At 54.5% G+C, this 17781-nt stretch overlaps 1 protein-coding gene across 7 annotated transcripts in view; it reads left to right on the top strand.

The window, feature by feature from the left end:
• PIP5K1C (phosphatidylinositol-4-phosphate 5-kinase type 1 gamma) overlaps nucleotides 1-17252 on the top strand; it is a 55018-nt gene extending 37766 nt beyond the window's left edge. Inside the window, exons 9-19 of one of the 7 annotated variants that reach the window (XM_006105932.3) lie at nucleotides 624-707; nucleotides 1825-1873; nucleotides 3486-3570; nucleotides 5246-5407; nucleotides 6111-6249; nucleotides 6404-6436; nucleotides 8032-8136; nucleotides 10131-10254; nucleotides 11688-11765; nucleotides 13981-14064; nucleotides 14345-14481. In XM_006105932.3, coding sequence (XP_006105994.1) covers nucleotides 624-707; nucleotides 1825-1873; nucleotides 3486-3570; nucleotides 5246-5407; nucleotides 6111-6249; nucleotides 6404-6436; nucleotides 8032-8136; nucleotides 10131-10254; nucleotides 11688-11765; nucleotides 13981-14064; nucleotides 14345-14347 — 946 coding nt within the window. In that variant the 3' untranslated portion in view covers nucleotides 14348-14481. Of the gene's footprint in view, nucleotides 1-623; nucleotides 708-1824; nucleotides 1874-3485; nucleotides 3571-5245; nucleotides 5408-6110; nucleotides 6250-6403; nucleotides 6437-8031; nucleotides 8137-10130; nucleotides 10255-11687; nucleotides 12885-13980; nucleotides 14065-14344; nucleotides 14936-15058; nucleotides 15225-15428 lie in introns of those variants that run through there. The other 6 variants (XR_002827014.1, XM_006105934.3, XR_002827016.1 and 3 more) reach the window with 6 other exon arrangements.
• The last annotated feature ends 529 nt before the right edge of the window (nucleotides 17253-17781 follow it).

The raw sequence follows: 17781 nt of genomic DNA, 5'->3' as shown, positions 1-17781 counted from the left end.
ATGTGGATTTTTAAAAATATTTTTTAATTGATTTCTGAGAGGAAGGGAGAGATAGAAACATCAATGATGAGAGAACCATTGATCGGCTGCCTCCTGCATGCTTTCTACTGGGGATCGCACCTGCAACCTGGGCATGTGCCCTGACCAGGAATCACACCGTGACCTCCTGGTTCATAGGTCTACATTCAACCACTGAGCCACACCACCCAGGCTCATATGGATTCTTTTTTTTTTTTTAATATATTTTATTTATTTTTTACAGAGAGGAAGAGAGAGGGAGGGAAAGATAGAAACATCAATGATGAGAGAACCATTGATCGGCTGCCTCCTGCATGCTTTCTACTGGGGATTGCACCTGCAACCTGGGCATGTGCCCTGACCAGGAATCACACCGTGACCTCCTGGTTCATAGGTTTACATTCAACCACTGAGTCACACCACCAGGGCTCATGTGGATTCTTAAACCCCAGGCTCCTCTTTCCTTTCACCCTTGTCTCCCCCCAAGTCCCAGACCAGGATTGGGGCCCCAGCCCCCTCCCACCTAGACCTGAGCAGGCGGGGCCAGTCCCTGGTCCTCTGGCCTGGATGTGTGGGTGATGGCGCTCTGGCTCCTCTCTCTCCAGGATGGGTGGGATCCCCGCCGTGAATGGCCGAGGGGAGCGTCTGCTGCTGCACATCGGGATCATCGACATCCTGCAGTCCTACAGGTGGGTGCCTAGTCCCCAGGTGCACCTGCTCAGGGAAGCCGGGTGCTGTCTGCTTGCAGGGCCTCTTAGCCTTCAGGAAGGCTCCTGTTGGCCGCCCTCCTCCCCAGCCCTCCCATAACGGGAGCATTTGGTCCCCAACCTAGAGATTCCACCCCCGGAATCTAGATTTGTCCTAGGGACTCAGTAATGTCGAAGACAGGTCAAGGCCGATTTCTTCTTTGCGTGCTTCTCTTTTTTAAATGTAGCAGGTCCTTGAACATCATCATTTCGTTCAACTTGGTTGCATTATAACATTGCTGAGATGCCTAGGAACATAACTCATGTTTATATCAGTTAGCCTGTGGTAAAGTTGTTTTTGTTATACATTGTTTCTGTTAGTCTCAGAACCTATAAGTAAGGACTGACTTTGTAAAAATCAGCTGCTTCTGCCCTTCGACTTTCACAGCCTGTTTTTTGTTTTGTTTTGTTTTGTTTTGTTTTGTTTTCATATGGGAGGGCTGACCTTGTCTCCTGTAGGCATCTTTCTGCAAGATCTCCCTCGGGTTGGAGCAGGGTTAGGTAGCTTTTGAAGTAGCTGGCCAGGATTTCTGCCCAGGCCCCAGGGGGCAGGGGGGCCGAAGGAGTGGGTAGCACATGGCAGCAAATAAGTGGGGGTAGTGGTGTCATAAGGAGGGATTCTTCCCCCACAGACGAGGGGCGTTCAGGAAGGCTGCAGGAGGGAGATGGCATTGTACCCAGCCCAGATGTGTGATAGGGTCCTGGCTGGGGGCCATGGTTCAAGGCACTGACTCTAGTAGAGAGGAGCCTGGCTCTGTCTAGGCCAGGAGGAAAGAGGAAAGGCAGGCTCTGGGAGGCACCAGCAGTCTGTCCGCCACGGAGGGCCAAGCACCCTGGCCCTTTCGCTTCCTCCTCCAGATCAGCGGTAGTGGGAGCAGACAGCTTTAGTTCCTTTAAACCAGGGCTGCTTCGCCTGCTTGAAGCCAGGAGCACCTGCAGTTGTGATGACCACAAATGTCCCCAAACATTGCCCAGTGTCTTCTGGGGACAGGATTGCCCTGGTAGAGAACTCCTGGACCCAAAGATTTGGCTGATGTTCTGGGTGCTTTTTCTCTGCCAGGTTCATCAAGAAGCTGGAACACACCTGGAAGGCACTTGTCCACGATGGGGTGAGCATCATTCATTCATTCATTCACTCATTCATTCCATCTGTCAGTCCACAAGTGCACTGACCATCTCCCTGCCAGGCACAGGTGCTAAAGAACTGAGAGACATGTCCCCCCCTTCCTGGAGTAGCTGTACAGCAGACAGTCACAGGGCAAGGGGTCAGTGGGTCTGAGCCATCTATGAGGGATACAGGAAGACTTCCTAGAGGAGGGGACCCCCAAGCTGATTGGAAGGCTTCCCAAGGACAGCCTGACTGGGAAAGTCAGGGGCCAGCCAAAGAAGAATCTGGAACTGTGCAGTGTGAGGGGGTATTGGCCCAGGGGCAGCACCACACAGCTCTGACTCCTGTTGCCAGGTGGGCATGTGACCCACTTCAGCAGAACATTTCCGTTGCTTGAGAAAAGCTTGCAATGCAATTTTTCCTGAGCACTGCCAACATGGAAACCCCGGCAGTGGATTAATTCTAAATATAAAAAACTGTGAGAACCAACCACTGGGAGCCAAACAGCCCACTTGTGGGACCCTGGCAGCCCTCACACCCCTGGTCCAACTCTGGCAACAGCCAGCCCTGGTAGATAACTTTCCTTCTATGGCACCCCCCTTTTCAGACAAATTCTTACTAAAGTGTTAAGGGCTATCCATTTGCTTACAGTCTGTAAAATGCTAAGATCCCAATCTACAATCTTCCACACCCCTCAGAGAGTGTTTGGAGGGTCAAGCGGGAGCTTTCAGAATGTGCATTGAGAAGATCCAGGTGGCCAACCAGCAGGAGGCTCTTTTTTAACCGTTTGAGTCCCAAGCAGCGCGATTGCGCTGCTGAGATTTTATGTCGAGAAAACATACGATTCGTTTGAGTCCCAGGGGGTATTGAAAAAACACTGTCGAAGAATCCCAAACAGCGCAACCGCGCTTTCTCTAAATGAGTACGAAAAGACCCAAACAGCGTGATAGCGCTTGTTTTATTTTATGTCGAGAAATACCAAGCAGCGCAATTGCGCTGCTTGGGACTCAAACGGTTAAAAAAAAGAAAAAAAGTGTGTGTGTTTTCATAATTGATTTCAGAGAGAGTAAGGGAGAGGGAGAGAGGGATAGAAACATCAATGATGAGAGAGAATCCCCAGTGTGGGGCATACAGGAGGCAGCCAATCAATGATTCTCTCTCATCATTGATGTTTCTCTATCTCCCTCTCTGAAATCAATAAAAGTACATTTTAAAAACAACAACAAAAAACACTTTACTTACAAAACAGGTGTTAGGCCGTGCTCTGACAACCCCTGCTGTAGAAAATCCCTCTGGTTCCTTAATTTTGATATTTATCCGTTTACTTTGAATAGCTATTTGTTCTTTGAATAATTATTCACGTGGCTCAAAAAATTACAAATACAGATAGGTTTACAATGTAAAAATCTTCCACACCCCTTCCTGCCCCTCTTACCTGATTCCCTGGGTCCCCTCCAGAAAGCCCCGTGCTGGGACCCTCTTATCCCCTCCACAGAGGAGGCGCACCCCACCCCCACCCCCCACAGTGGTCTGTTCTGGGCTGTCCTGTGGGACACAGGGAGCCATAGTGCTCACACCCCTGCTTGCCCTCGGGCCCCCACATCTCTTCCCAGGACACTGTCTCCGTCCACCGGCCCAGCTTCTACGCCGAGCGCTTCTTCAAGTTCATGAGCAACACAGTCTTTCGGAAGAACTCCTGTGAGTTTACCTGCCTTTTGAGCAGGAGGGACCTGGGGTGTGGAGAGAGGCAAGCAGGCAGCCAAGAGTGCGGTAAACCAGGTGCCTCGTTCTGCTGCTTGGTCAGCCCCGGGGCTCAGTCAGGGACTTGGTCCCGAGAACAGGGTAGTCAGGCAGCCGCGCCACACAGGTCAGCACAGGGCCTGGTGCCCGTGTCCACGTCTGAGTTCTGGCTTTGCCTCATTCTGTCTGTGTGGACCTCCAGCCAGTAGAGATCATGGTCCTCAGTTTCCCCATCTGTACAGAGCTGTGAGGGCAACATGTGTTTCATACAAGTCCAGTGCCAGCATTCAGCAGGGCTGCCCATAGCCTCGCTCTGTCACTAAGGACATGTGAGTTTGGTGGCACTGAGATGGTCATTGGCCTAACTAGACATTGTCAGGGAAGGTTCCAGGGTGAGCGGTAATGGCTCTCGCTCTGTGGGTGGTCTCCGAGGCCCCACATGTGTCCTGGGCCTGGAGGGTCCCCGACCCTGGTGCACACCCCAGGCTGAGATCCCACGTGCCATCCAAAAGAGTCTTGCTCCCAACGTGTCTGTGTGTCTTCTACCCCTCAGCCCCCTCCAAAAAATACAGGGTGCTTGCTGGCCTTGGTCACTGTTCCCCAGTGTCCAGCGTGGGGCCTGGTACATAGTAGGAACTCAGTGTATGTCTGTGTGTGCCTCCTCCCCAGGTCTCAAACCCTGTGGTGTGCTCCGCACGTGGGACCACTCTCCCAGCCCAGCCCAGGCCTAGGTGGGCTGCAAGCCAGCCCACCTCCTGGAGTTGGCTCATAAGCCGAGGCAGCTCCATGTTCTGTGACATTTAGTCAGTAGCTTGCAACTGACTGGGGGAACATTTATACCATGAAAATAGGCCAACACCACAAATCCAGCTTTGTCTCCAAAGAGAGATGCGTGTTAACTTGACCAGCACACCACTTCCTGGGACCTTCTTGGGATGTTATTCCCACTGTAGTCCCGAGGAGAGTGCTGGCTTCGGGGGACTGAATGGTTGTGCACAGGAAAAGTTGAGCACCTAGTGTGTGCTGGGAGCTGCGCTAGCCACCATGGAGCAAGGAGAGGACGGTGACGGGTGATGACAGGCCAGGCCTGGTGCAGTGTTACGGGGTTCCCTGCCTCACTTGACCTTGTTGCAGACGAGGATGCTGGGGTCAAGAGAGGCTGAGCTATTCCCCCAGGCCACACAGCCTGGCTGGGGGCCAGGTCCTTGGCTCTGAGCCTCGCACTCCCCAGGGCTTTCCATTTTCTTGTGTGAATGTTGGGCACAGCGATGGTGGGCTGGGACAAAGGTGATGAGGCCCCAAAGTGCTCAAATAAACATTGGCAGCTGCTGATGCAGCTGCTGTTTCTGGAGGACCAAGAGCGGAGGTGCTAGGTTCCATCTCTGTTGGTGGGCAGAGCCAGGCGGAAAGCAGGGCAGGGCTTTCTCCAGGAAGAGCGTTGTTCCTGAGCACGTCATCCCATTGCCTCCAGGCCCAGGCTTGAGGGACAGGCTGGAACTGGAACAGTGAGGGCCGTGTGTACAAGGGGTGGGCCCCTCGGTGCCCACCACACTTTCACGCAAAGGAGAGATGGAGGTCTGAGGGGCCCTGCCTTGTCGCCGCCCCAAGCACATCAACCACTCTCCCTCCCCAGCCCTGAAGTCATCACCATCCAAGAAGGGCCGTGGTGCCTTGTTGGCCGTCAAACCCCTGGGGCCCACAGCTGCCTTCTCAGCCAGCCAGATCCCCAGTGAGCGGGAGGACACGCAGTACGACCTGCGGGGCGCCCGCAGCTACCCCACGCTGGAGGACGAAGGTGACTGGGCAGTGGGAGTGGGCACATTGTGACAGGAGAAATGAGGCAGCTGCTGGGGAAAGACACCATCCCTAGGGGGTTAGGGGGAGGGGTGCAGGGAGCAACAATAGCAATGCGTGTGAGGAAAGGGACCCCCGCAGCTGGGCTAAGCCCGAATGGGAGGGGTCCCCTTCCAGTTCAACATCTGCGGCACCTGGGGAGTAGGGAATAGCTGGGACGAGGCCCAGGAAGACCTGCAGGGAGAACTAAGCATAGAAAGCACCGCCCTGGGGGTGACACAGACCTAGAAGGAGGAAGTGCTCAGTGGGTTGGGCCTGATGTTCTGGAGGTCCCTCCAAGCAACCAGCGTCGAAGATTCCAGTCAGGGAGGGGCTGGGGAATAGCATCAAGGGAGAAACTGCATGCGCAAAGGTCCTGGGGCAGGACAGTGCCTGGTGTGTTGGAGGAACAATAAGGAGGCCCGTGTGGCTGCAGCAGAGTGAGTGTGAGGGAGGCGGTGAAGGCAGGGAGGTGATGAGGGCAGGTAGGGCAGGACCGAAGGAAGGCAGCTTGGATTTTAGTTTGAGAGCAGCAGGAAGGTACTGGAATCCCTTGTGCTGGGGAAAACTGTGAGTGACCAGTGGGAGCTGCAGTAGAGCCCAGAGTCCCTGCAGCAGGCCCTGGAGCCTGGCTCCCATAGGTACCCACTGCCTCCTCCCCACAGGCCGGCCTGACCTCCTGCCCTGCACACCACCTTCTTTTGAGGAGGCCACCACTGCATCCATCGCCACGACCCTGTCCTCCACATCCCTGTCCATCCCGGAGCGGTCCCCCTCAGAGACCTCAGAGCAGCCAAGGTACAGGTGAGCAGAAGGGGGCCCCGGAGGTGGGGGCGGCTCAGAGGTAGGGCTGCATTCCTAAGAGGAGGGGCCAGCACAGGGCCTGGGAGGGGTGGGGCAGGTGGGGAGGCCTCCCTACCTGTTCCATCTATTCCACCTGTTTGTGTTCTCTCGGAAGGCGGCGCACACAGTCCTCTGGACAGGATAGCCGGTAAGATGAGCCCCCAGCCCCCTCCCTTCCAGTCTCCTCTCTAGTCCCCACAGTCTCCCCAACTCCTCCCTGCAGAGCTCCTTTGCCCTCCTTTCCGCTCTCCCCTTCCCTCTGCACAGCTCACCCCTCCACATTTCCACCCAACACCCTTCTTTCCTGGGAACAGATTTATTTTAGCGATTAATCTTCAGGCTCTAGAGCACAGAAGGCAAACTACAGCCCGCGGGCCAGATCCGGCCCGTTTGAAATGAATAAAACTAAAAAAAAAAAAAAAAAAAAAAAAAAGACAGTACCCTTTTATGTAATGATGTTTACTTTGAGTTTATATTAGTTCACACAAACACTCCATCCATGTTTCGGTCCAGTTTAAGAACCCATTGTGACCCTCGAGTCAAAAAGTCTGCCCACCCCTGCTCTAGAACCACACAGAATCTCGAGTCACTTTGTGTTTCACTCCTACCTGGGTGCCCCCTCCCCTGCACTTGTTAATCCTTTCTTTTTCTTTTTTATTCTAAGAGATATAAAAGTGCACACAGTGAGATGCCTGCCTCTGCTCCATGCCCAGTCCCTTCCCTGGGAGCACCCCCTACATGTCTTTTTCCCTCTCTCTGGAGGTATTTTATGAATATACAAGCAAACATACACTCAGGCCTGTTTCTCCCTTTTGCTTTGACAAAAGCTGTGGCTCTGTGCCCCTGTTCCCTGCTTTGTCACTTCCAGATGAAGGTTGTTGGTATGGGCCTTTACTGGTTCTCTTCCTTCTCTTTTTTAAAAAATGTTCTTATTGATTTTTAGAGAGAGAGAGAGGGAAAGGAAGAGGGATAGAAGGAAACATTGACGAGAGAGAAACATTATCAATCAGCTGCCCCCTGCACACCCGCTACTGGGGATCAAGCCCACAACCCGGGCATGTGTCCTCACTGGGAATCAAACTGTGACCTCTTGGTTCCTAGGTTGATGCTCAACCACTGAGCCACACCGGCCAGGCAGTTCTCTTCCTTCTAACAGATTGTTCCTGCTCTTGGGGAACACTTGGGTTGTTCCCAGTTGTTTGATCTTGTCACACAGCTGTAGTGAATAGGGGTTGCTCTCCACAATTAGCTTTTGGGAGGATAATTCTTTCCAGTTGAAAAGAAAGTCATGGTACAAAGCACATTTAGCGAAAAGTACATCTCCCTCTGTCCAGCTGCCTGCTGGCTGCCCAAAGGCTCCCACCACCTTCAACAGGGGCCTCAGCTTCTGGGCCCCCAAACCACCCCACCCCTAGTTCAGGTCCTAGGCGGGTTCCAAGCCACCCCAGGAATGGGGGCAGGATTCATGTCGCCCATCATTGTGCCCCCTGCTGGTGCCAGAGTCCCAGGACAACCCCAAGTGAACGGTCATTTGCTGTCCCCTCAAAGCCCCCAGCTGGGTGTGGCAGCCAAAAGGACTAGGCCTGAGCTGGACCAGCTTAGGGCCCTGGTTGGTTGGCACCTAGAGATAGCACCTCAGACCCCATGGGACTGAAATCAGCACCTGCCCAGAGCTCAGCTGGAGTTCCTGGGAAGTGAGGTGGGAGAGGAGGGAAATTGAGCATGTCATCCCACTGCCTCCAGGCCCCAGGAGGAGGCACGCGTAGAGGAGGACCTGCAGCAGATCACAGTGCAGGTGGAGCCCGCATGCAGTGTGGAGATCGTGGTCCCCAAGGAGGAGGAAGAGGGGTGAGTGACCATCCAGTCCATGTGGTCCATGCTCTCCTGTTGCCTGGTTTCTGTACTCAACTTCTGCCCCAATCTCATTGGCTGAGCATGGTCACATGGCCAGCTGGCAGCAAGGCAGGCTGGGAAATTTATTCTGGGGAGCAGAGGCATGGGAATGGGGCTTCAGGAACTGAGGTGCTGGGGAGCATAGTTGCACTCACAGAGCTGCATGTAATGTGTCAGTCCAGGGATGTACCTCGGTGGTGATCTGCGATTCTTTCTCCTCCCTTCCCTCACTCTTAGCCTGCCTGCACTTGGGAAAGATGACTGGCCAGTTTCTTCAAAGGATCACTTTTGGTCTTAGTCACCCTTTCTCCTCTCATATTTTGTTCTTGTTTCATCACTTTAACTCATCAGTAATTTTTTTCTTCTAACTTCTGATTTGTTTTCTCATTTGTTTCTTTTACTTCGGCATAGGTTGAGTGCTTAAGTTCCTTTTTTCTTCTTTGATAAGAGGCACTTAAGGCTATGCATTTTCCTCTGAGTGCTGCTTTTACTGTCCCAAGAGTTTTGACATGAAGCAGTTCCTTTTTATGCTGGCTCTTTATGGATAGTTATGATTTTCCTTTTAAGGTCCTCTTTGATCTAAGGCAGTGAGGCTTTCACCTACCTGGGGGTGGTCCTGCCCCCTGATGACAATGGGCAATGTCTGGGGACATCTTTGGTTGTCACAACTGGGGGTGCTCCTGACATTGAGTGGGTGGGGGCCAGGGATGCTACCCAGTACCCCACAGTGCCCATGACAGCCCCCCACCGAGAGTGACCCAGCCCTGATATCAGCAGTGCTCAGGGAGAGAGACCATGGACTGAGGTTTACTAGTATTTAGGAGTGTCTCTGCACTTCTGGGTACCTAAGGATTTTTTTTACCCTTTTAGTACTTAACTCTGATTTTACTCTTGAGTTGAAAAGTGGCCTAAAAAAACCTATGCTATTTTTTAAAACAGATGAAAGTCTTTATGGTTAAGTACCACAGTAGTTTTTTGGTTTTATGGTTTTTAATATCCATGGACATATGGGAGAAATGTGTATTTTTTTGCCAGGGAGTGGAAAGTTCTCTGTCTGTTCTGTCAATGTATTGATTGCTGTCAGTTTCTTTATGTCTTAATTTATTTCTCATCCGTTTGGTCTATTTAATTCTATAATTTAGAATTTCTGTTCTATTTTTATTTTATTGTATTTTTTTGCTGTTCTATTTTAAGAGACCTTGGCATTGACACCACATTCCCAGGCTTCACTTTGCCATCAGGAGTTTATTTTACACGCACACACGCACACTCCAGTCTCTGCCACTGTGCTTTTTGCCCTTAACTGAAGTCTTGCAGTGTAACATATCACTCAGTCTTTGCCCAGAAAAACAGCCTGACCTGAAACATGACTGAAGAACAACTTCGCCAGTTAGGAACGCTCTGTCACCTTAGAGCTTGTCATTTATTCATGAAATGAAAATTACGTAGCAATCACATAGCTTTCAGCTGAGGCCTGGGCATGATGCTCACCATCTCTTCAGTCTCAGTCTCCTCACCTGTGATACGGAACAGCAGCAAACCCTTCCCAAGGGAGATTCAGTGGGTTCATTCACACAAGGCTCTAGAGCAGGCTCGGCATACCGTAAGTGCTCAGACCTGCATGTCCCCACTTTACAGATGAGGAACTGAGGCTCAGAGAAGGAAGGTGAGGCTCTACGTTCACCCAGTCTCTGTAGAGGGTGCAGTGGGAGTAAGTGGGAAGGCCAGGCCAGTTTGTGTGCCTGTGTTGAGGGGAGAGGTCCAGGTAGGCCAGTTATTACCTGGGCCATGACAAAACGGGGGGTGTTCAGTTTTACTTGGCTTCCTAAGACTTGTCTCCGCGGTGACACACTGATAAGGGGGGGCAGGAGGGTGAGAGGGAGTGGGCGAGGAAAGGAGGGACTGCTGAGGGCCTGGCCCGGGACTCCCATGTCCTGCCCTGTCCCCAGGGTGGAGGCTTCCCCGGCCGGTACCTCTGCCATTGTTGTTGAAGCGGAAACCGCCAGCCAGGCTTCCGAGCCCGCCAGCCAGGCCTCGGATGAGGAGGACACGCCCGCCACCGACATCTACTTTGTAAGTCCTCCAGGGGCTCTCTCTCGTCACAGGGCCCTCGACCCACATGTGCTCATGCATGCACATTCGCTGACATGCCCACACACATGGACACACATTGCACACACTATCATACCCCTGTACACATGCACATGTGTACACGTGTTCACAAGCACACACTCCCGCATTTGTACACGTGCACACTGACATGGACACGCTCACACACTCACATTTGAGAGGCACACACACACCTGCACATGTTCTTGCACACCACACTCACAGTGCTCTTACATGCTGACGGCACTCACGTGATCTACTCTTGAACACGTGCACACCCACGTGGCATGTGAGCTCCCCCCTCATACCCAGGCCAGGCATCCCAAGGCCAGGAAACGTCCCTGGGCCTTGCTCCCCAGACCCTGTGACCACTGCCTGGCAAAAGCCAAGGCCCCAGCTTTGCCACCCGGTCCCCCTGGGAATCACCCGAGTCCTCACGCTCTCAGCCCCAATGGGCCCCTGGGTCCTGGGTCTGTGCTGGAAATGCTGTGGATCTTCTCCTCCTGGGTGATGGGGTGGCTGGGTGGGCCCTGTCCTTAGGGGGCAAGGGAAATGTGGCAGGGGGCAGGTGGGCCTCATGCCTCCGTCTTCCCTGGCCGAGGACATGCGGCTGTTCCTGAACAAGGCGGGGTTCATCACAGCAGGAAGGGGCCCTGTCCCGGAGACCGGGGCCTCCCTCCCAAATCTGGGGTCACCTCCCCCTTTACATCTCCTGTAGGCACAGATTAGATGAGCCGGGAGCCTGGGTGAGGTAGGTACTGGGTGGCCAGGAGCCTGCAAAGTCTAGTCCACTGGCCCTCGATGGTGGGTCAGGGGTCAGATGGCCCCAGTTGCAACAGAGAATGCCCGATGCTGCAGCCCAGCTGCCTGCCCTCTTCCCAGACCTCCATTGTCATCTCTGCCTCCCAAGGGAAAGTGAGCTGCGGGCTGCCCACTGCCCTGGTCCTGGCGCCTGGCCTCAAACCTCCAGGCCTGGGTGGGCCGGGCCCTCTGCTGCTATCGCTGCTTCTTAACTACCACCACCTGCTGTCCTGAGCCAGTGCTGCTGGGTCACAGGGCCCCTCCAGGAACTGTAGGGGGCACACTGTATGCTGTCCTCCCTACCAGCCATCATTTTCCCATCCCTGGGGCTTGACTTACATCCTGTTCTCTCGAATCATGTGTGAGGTGGTTGGGCTATGTCCTGTGAGTGGGTGGCTGGGCCACAAGGGGTAGCAGAGAAGGTAGAGGCCACAGTGTGACCCTGACACCCCCAAACTCTCCTACTGCTTTGCCATTGGCTACCTGCCCCGCCTAGTACCCTCTCCACCTGACCTTCCTGACCTCAGCTGGATTCTGCATTCCTGTCCCCTCATCCTGTCCTCTCTTTGCCTCCTCCGCCCTCCCGGCCCACCCAGTTCACGGATGGGAGGTACTGGATTTACTCTCCCCGGCATCGCCGACTGCGGGCCATGACGCTGAGCTCCTCGGGGACTGTAAGTGACCACAGCAGGCCTCCAGGAAGCCCAGCCCCTGCCCCTCTGAGAAGGGACTTGGGGAAAATAATCATGATAACTGTGCAGGTGCCCTGCTGTGTGTGTCCTGCAGGGATGTCACTTAATCTCCTGTGAAGTTAGCATCAGCGGCCAACAGGTGCACGGCTGGTGCTCAGCGGGCCTGGCCATGGTGGAATCTACATTTGAACCCCAGCCCCAGGCCACCTCTTCCCAGCCCTTCCAAGCGAGGGACAAGTCAGGCGGACACTTCTCATTCATTAAGACTTTCCTGCTGATGGCTCCCCAAGGGGCATCTGCCCTTCTGATGGGGATGGTCACATGGGTCAATAAGGGCCTGCAAAGCTGACTCTTAGCTACAGGAGAGAGGAGCTAGTATCTTCATACCCATTTCACAGATGGAATAACTGAGGCCTCTGCTCCTCAGGGAGCCCACAAGAGCACACAGTTTAAACAAATTCTGAGTCCAGCCTTTGTGTGTAGTCGACACTCATCCACCCAGTGGGACGCTATGTAGATGTCATGCAGCAGTGGCCTTATCAGTCCTGTTATCGTCGTTATGAGCAATAAATGAAGGGCCCAGAGAGGCCAAGTAACCTGCCCAGAGCCGCACAGTGTGAATGGGTGGAACAGGGTAAAGAACTGGAGAGAGTTTCTGTTCTCAAGAGGAGGCTCACACCACAGCCCCAACAGCAACCCCCCTGCTTGCCACTGGGTGTCAAGACTACTTCACCACTCCCTCCTGCCACACTGTCCTCCCAGCATGGGGATGCCGTCCCCCAGAGGTGACTTCATGACCCATCAGCTGGGGACACACAGCAGCCCCCAAGGGATCCCTGGGGGGAGCAGTTTGCAGAGGTGCCTCGAGGGGGTTGACCTGGACTTTAAAAGACGTGGGGTGTGGAAATGAAGAGGAAAGAGTGTCTCGGCAGGGGGCGCAGTGGAAACGGAAGTGTGGAGGCTGGATGAGTGGCAAGAAGGACCCTCAGGCCTGCAGGAAAGATGTGCCCTTGACCTAACTCTAATGGGGTCATCCCTAGTTTCTGGGTCCCTCCCTCCCCCAGACCCAGCTCTCTACAGAGGTTCCAGTGGGACTCTCTTTTCTCACTTTTTTTTTTTAAAGTATATATATATGTCAGTGTCAATCCCTCCTGCAGCTTCCCTGTGCTGGGCACTGGGTACAAGCAGCCCCCAGACAGCCTGGCCCTGGCCTCCAGGCTCCCAGGTGGGCAGGGGAGGCGGAGCGAGCTGCTGCGGATGAGCAGGGTTTTGTATTGTGCCATAACCGTGTGAAGGAATGAGTGGGGCCTGCAGTAGTGTCTTGCCCTGCTGCCCTGTGTGCCTTTGTGCTAGGCCACAGATGGGCACAGGGGTCTGGCCTGTGAGAGCTGCAGGGAAGGTGGTGTTGAGCAGACGCAGAGGTTGGGGGAAGCAGCAAGTGGGCTCTGAGGGGCAGTGAGTACAGGAGAGGTGGGTCTGGGGGCTTGTTGGTTGTGGCTGTAGTAGGTTTAGGGCCTGGGGGCAGCCAGGTGGACATGGCCAGGGCAGGTGTGTGCCCAGGTCTGGTGCTCACAACAGAGGCTTGAGCCGGGGTAAAGGTCCTCAGGCCTCGGGGCTTTGAAGGCCAGGAGTGGAGGCTCCTGGGCGAGAGAAGGAAGAAAGAAGACAGCTGAGATGGGAACAGACCTGGCAGGGAAGCACGCCTGCCCCCAATCTGATGACAGAATGGGGAACCCCTTCCCCAGACACAGCTGGAAGAGCACTAGGCCTCCCGCCACCTTGCACCTTCAAGCGCCCCCAGAGCTTGCATGGCAGGCAGGATCTGGGTTTGGGTGCTGCTGGGCTAGGTGTCACGGGTGGGCAGAGGAGGAGGAGGAGGAGGAGAGAGGACAGCACAGTACACCAAGCTCCTGCCACCTTTGCTCCCCGCCCCGACTGCACTCACTGCTTCTGCTGCCCACCCTGCCTGCTCCGGCCACTCAACCCCGGTCCTGCCCATCTCAAGGCCCGTCCAGGTTGGGGGCAGGTCCCCATCAGGGAGAGGGCAGCCGGGGGCCGAGCTGCCCACTTGTCCTGCATTGGGGGTCCGCCTCTTTTATTTCTGTTTCTTCCTTCCTCCCTCTCACCTCTCTGGTGCCTCCTCACACCCTGCTCTTCTCTGCGCCCTTCCTGCACGTGCCGCCTGCCCGCCCTCCAGCCCACCGATGAGAGGAGCTGGGTGTACTCCCCGCTCCACTATAGTGCACAGGCCCACTCAGCCTCCGACGGCGAGAGCGACACAGTAAGTGTGCCCATGGCCTGCCAGCCTGGCCTACTTGGGGCTGAGAGCACCCCAAGGACAGAGGGGGAAACAGGTCTGGGCGGGAGGGGTAGGCCTGGGCTCTTCCTGTGTGGTGGCCCATGGGTAAGTATTTTGGGGTCTGTGTCCAGCCCTCATGGCACATGGAGTCCCTGGCCTGAGGCATCAATGGTGGGGCCAGGCCCCATCATGGGAGGCCCAATGGGTGGGGGGTCCAGCTGCGGCTCATCTCGCCCTCACCTGCCTCTCTTGCCTTCTGCAGTAATTTCTACGAATCACCAACCCATAGGAGTGGAGCATACACTTGGCCAGCCCAGCTCGGCCCAGAGCACAGGAGATGCCACCTGGCTGCCACTGGATCTCACTCGCCCACACCCTCCCCTTGGCGATGGTCGCTGATGCTCCGGGCCCCAAAGCAATGACCCCGGTTCCGTCAACTACCTGCGCCTGTGATACTGTGAACCTTCCTGAGTTTCCAATCATGTATTTATTTTGGGTCCTTACTCTTTGCACAGAGACAGCAGCACACAGCTGCTTTTTTTACTAAAACAAAAAACAAAACAAAAAAAAACACAATGGGAAAAGAAGACACTTCATTCTATGCACTTTTTGGTTCTTTGCTATGCTTGCATGTGTCTTGCTGAGAGAACAAGGCTCATTGGCTTTGGGGACCTGTGACCCAGTGGTCCAGCCATTCCAGGTGAAAATCCTGCTGAGTGTCCGCAGGCACCACCCTGCTCCGCCTCTGTCTATCTTGGATGGGCACCTAGAAGAAGGGCCACCAGGTCCCCACTGGTTCCCAGGGCACCTCTGGAAGCCACACACCTGTGCCCAGCAGCTGCTCTCAGCTCAGGTTTGTGGGCTGGGTGCCGGGCATCTGTCCTTGGGGGAGGCCGCCTGGTGGCCTGGGGTGGCTCACCACCCTGCTGACTCCTCCATCTCTCAGCGTATGTTTCACACCACCCCCGCCTCCCAGGTGACTTGGAGCAGAAATAACCTGGCAGTGACTAGAATATGGACACACGGCCACCCCCTCTCTCGATGGAGCTCAGGGCTGTGGACGTCTCTCTCATCCATGTGGACCGCCTAGTGTCTGGAAGATAGGGCCCAAGTGATGGGGGACACCTTTTCAAAGAAGGATTTCCGAACGGAGAGCTTGTGTCCTGGAGCAGGGCCCTCCCCAGGGGCAGGCACAAGGCCTAGAGGGACAGACTCTGCAGCAAGAGTCCCCCCATGACAGGTGGGCAGCCTCTCTCTCATTTTTAAATGATGAAGACACCTGTGCAGATTAAAGGAAAAAATTCTTTAATGAAAAACAGTATTTTTATTTTTGTCATCTTCAGCAGGGCTGGCCATTCCAGGGCCCCCCTGGGCGACCGCCAGGATACGCTGCTGTGTCCGGAGGGGCTGCTGTAGCCGGCAGCTTTGCAAAGTCTCTCACTCCTCCCCCTAGACACACTTCCACCCCCTGAGATGAATGTCAGTGATGGCTGCCCCCTGCCCACTCTGTGGACCCCCGCCAGCTCTGGCCCACATGGGAACAGCTGGGAACCGGCCCGGAATAGAAGCCACTTCTTTTGGAAGAATTTCTCCCCAGCCCCGGCCTCCCTGGTGGAGCCTGAGACAGCTAGATAACTCGCTGATCTCGGAATCTGACTTTTTGAGTCCTTTGCAAGCTGCATATACTGTTGCTGGTTCTTGCTATGCAGGTCCCTCCTCATCCCACCTCAGACAGCCTGCTGGAGGAACCTGTTGATCTGGCTGCTGTCCACTCTTCCCTGGGGAACCAGGCTGCACCCCGAAGGCTCTCTTGCTGTCTGCGCAGGGGCAGCACCTCAGCTCTGAGCAGGGCCATGGGAGACTCTGTGCAGCCTGGGGAAGGGGGCCCTCAGAGAATCCGCCAGAATAACCTGCAGGCAGCCTGAACAAGAAGCAAGACAGCATTCTCTCCCTACTGCCCAAGGAGCATTTGTCCAGACCCTGGGGAACACCCTCACCTGGATTTCAGACCAGCGCTGTCTGCAGACACTCTGGCCACAAGTCACCAGTCTGTTCTGACCAGTCCCACCAAGAAGGCAGGCAGGCTGAGCAGGCAGACTTCTGGAGGACTAACAGGGACAGCTGCGTCACCCAAACACCAACGTGAGAGTCACCACCCAGGCCCCCAGAGGCTGGGCCCCAGAGACATCCTGAGCCCCACTGGCGATGACCAGTGGAGCTGCACAGTCCTGGGGCAGTGGGCCCTGCGTCCAGGGCATCCTTGGTCAGTATAGAAACGAGCAAGGGAGTTGCTGTGTGGCCCCATCAGGCCCAGCCCCTGCTGGGCCCCTTGGGCTCTCCTGAGTGAATCACAGAACAAGTGCAGTGGTTGGATGCTGACTTGTAGGAGAAATTTGCAAACCTCCTGGATATGACATTTCTGTTTTCGTGTTAAGTCAGGAAGACCCCTTTGGAGACCCATTTTGTGTTGTATTCTTTGTCCCAGGACTGTGCTGATGGGAGGCATTTGTCCATTCTTTTCTGGGCAGGGGGGCAGGAAGGCAAGACCTTATTTATAACTGTAGTGGACCCATGGCCTTCCTCAGACCCCTGACCAGGAAGGCCTGGGCCAACCCAGCCGTCCCCCACCCGGCCCCCCAAAGATGGAAATCTGTAAATTGCCCCCGTTTCTCTCCTGACTCATCTCTGATGGCCGCTGTCGCTGAGAACATGGGCAGCGTCTGACTTGCTGTACTGTAAAAACGAAAGGCATTTCCTGAGGCTGACAAGGTAGAACCTTCTGTGTGTCCCCTGCCAGCCGCCTCTCAAACCCCCAACCCCTTCCACCACCTGGCTTAGTGCAATACTCCCATCCCTGATGGGGTCTCTTGCCATGGTACTGTCACCACAGCCCACGGTCCCCATCCCAACCTTGTTTTTATGGCTGAACTGATTTCAAAACACAACGAAACTGCAAACCTTGTGTGTCTTAATTCTCACCGGGGCTTCCGCGTGCTCAGCCCCTGGTCTGGTATGTGACAATCCAGAGCGCAGCCTCCTGGGCGCCTCTGTAACCTTACAGCCACTGCTGGCCCTGATAACACTCATATGCAGCCCCGGGCCCCACCCCTGCCACCCCTTCCTCTTTTTATGTTGAAGAGATCTCTAATAAATCGGGTAATACTCATCTACCGCCTCTGCCTCTCTGTGCGTTCCTGTGGTCCGGTTGGGAGTTTGAGGGCCTGCTTTGAACAAAACATAAACCCTCAGGAGATTTAAAATAAGAACAGGACCCAAATGTCTTATTTTACTGACTTCTTTGAGAGAAACATTAATTTGTTGTTCCATTTATTCATGCAATCATTGGCTGATTCTGTGCCCTGACCGGGGATCAAACCCACAACCTTGGCATATCAGAATGACTCTCCAACCTGTCAGGGCCAGGACCCAAATGTCTTAATTGCCTTAATAGCTGTGGCCTCCTGGATTTCAGTTCACCTCGAAAAACTTTTAAAAGCTTCTGACATCATCCTAGCCGGTAGGGCATGTACCTTGGTTGCAGGCTCCATCCCTGGCCCCATACGAGAAGCAACCAATCTCTCTCACATTGATATTTCTCCCTGTGTCTCTCCTCCTCCCTTCCACTGTCTAAAAATAAATGGGAAAAATATCCTTGGGTGAAGATTAACAGAAAATAAAAGCTTCTGATATCATTGCAGC

This window comes from Myotis lucifugus, unplaced genomic scaffold (genome assembly GCF_000147115.1).
Source record: "Myotis lucifugus unplaced genomic scaffold, Myoluc2.0 scaffold_737, whole genome shotgun sequence".
NCBI classification, from domain to species: Eukaryota; Metazoa; Chordata; class Mammalia; order Chiroptera; family Vespertilionidae; genus Myotis; species Myotis lucifugus.
The sequence above is the reverse complement of the archived record's forward strand: the minus strand, read 5'-3'. Positions and strand labels throughout refer to the sequence as shown.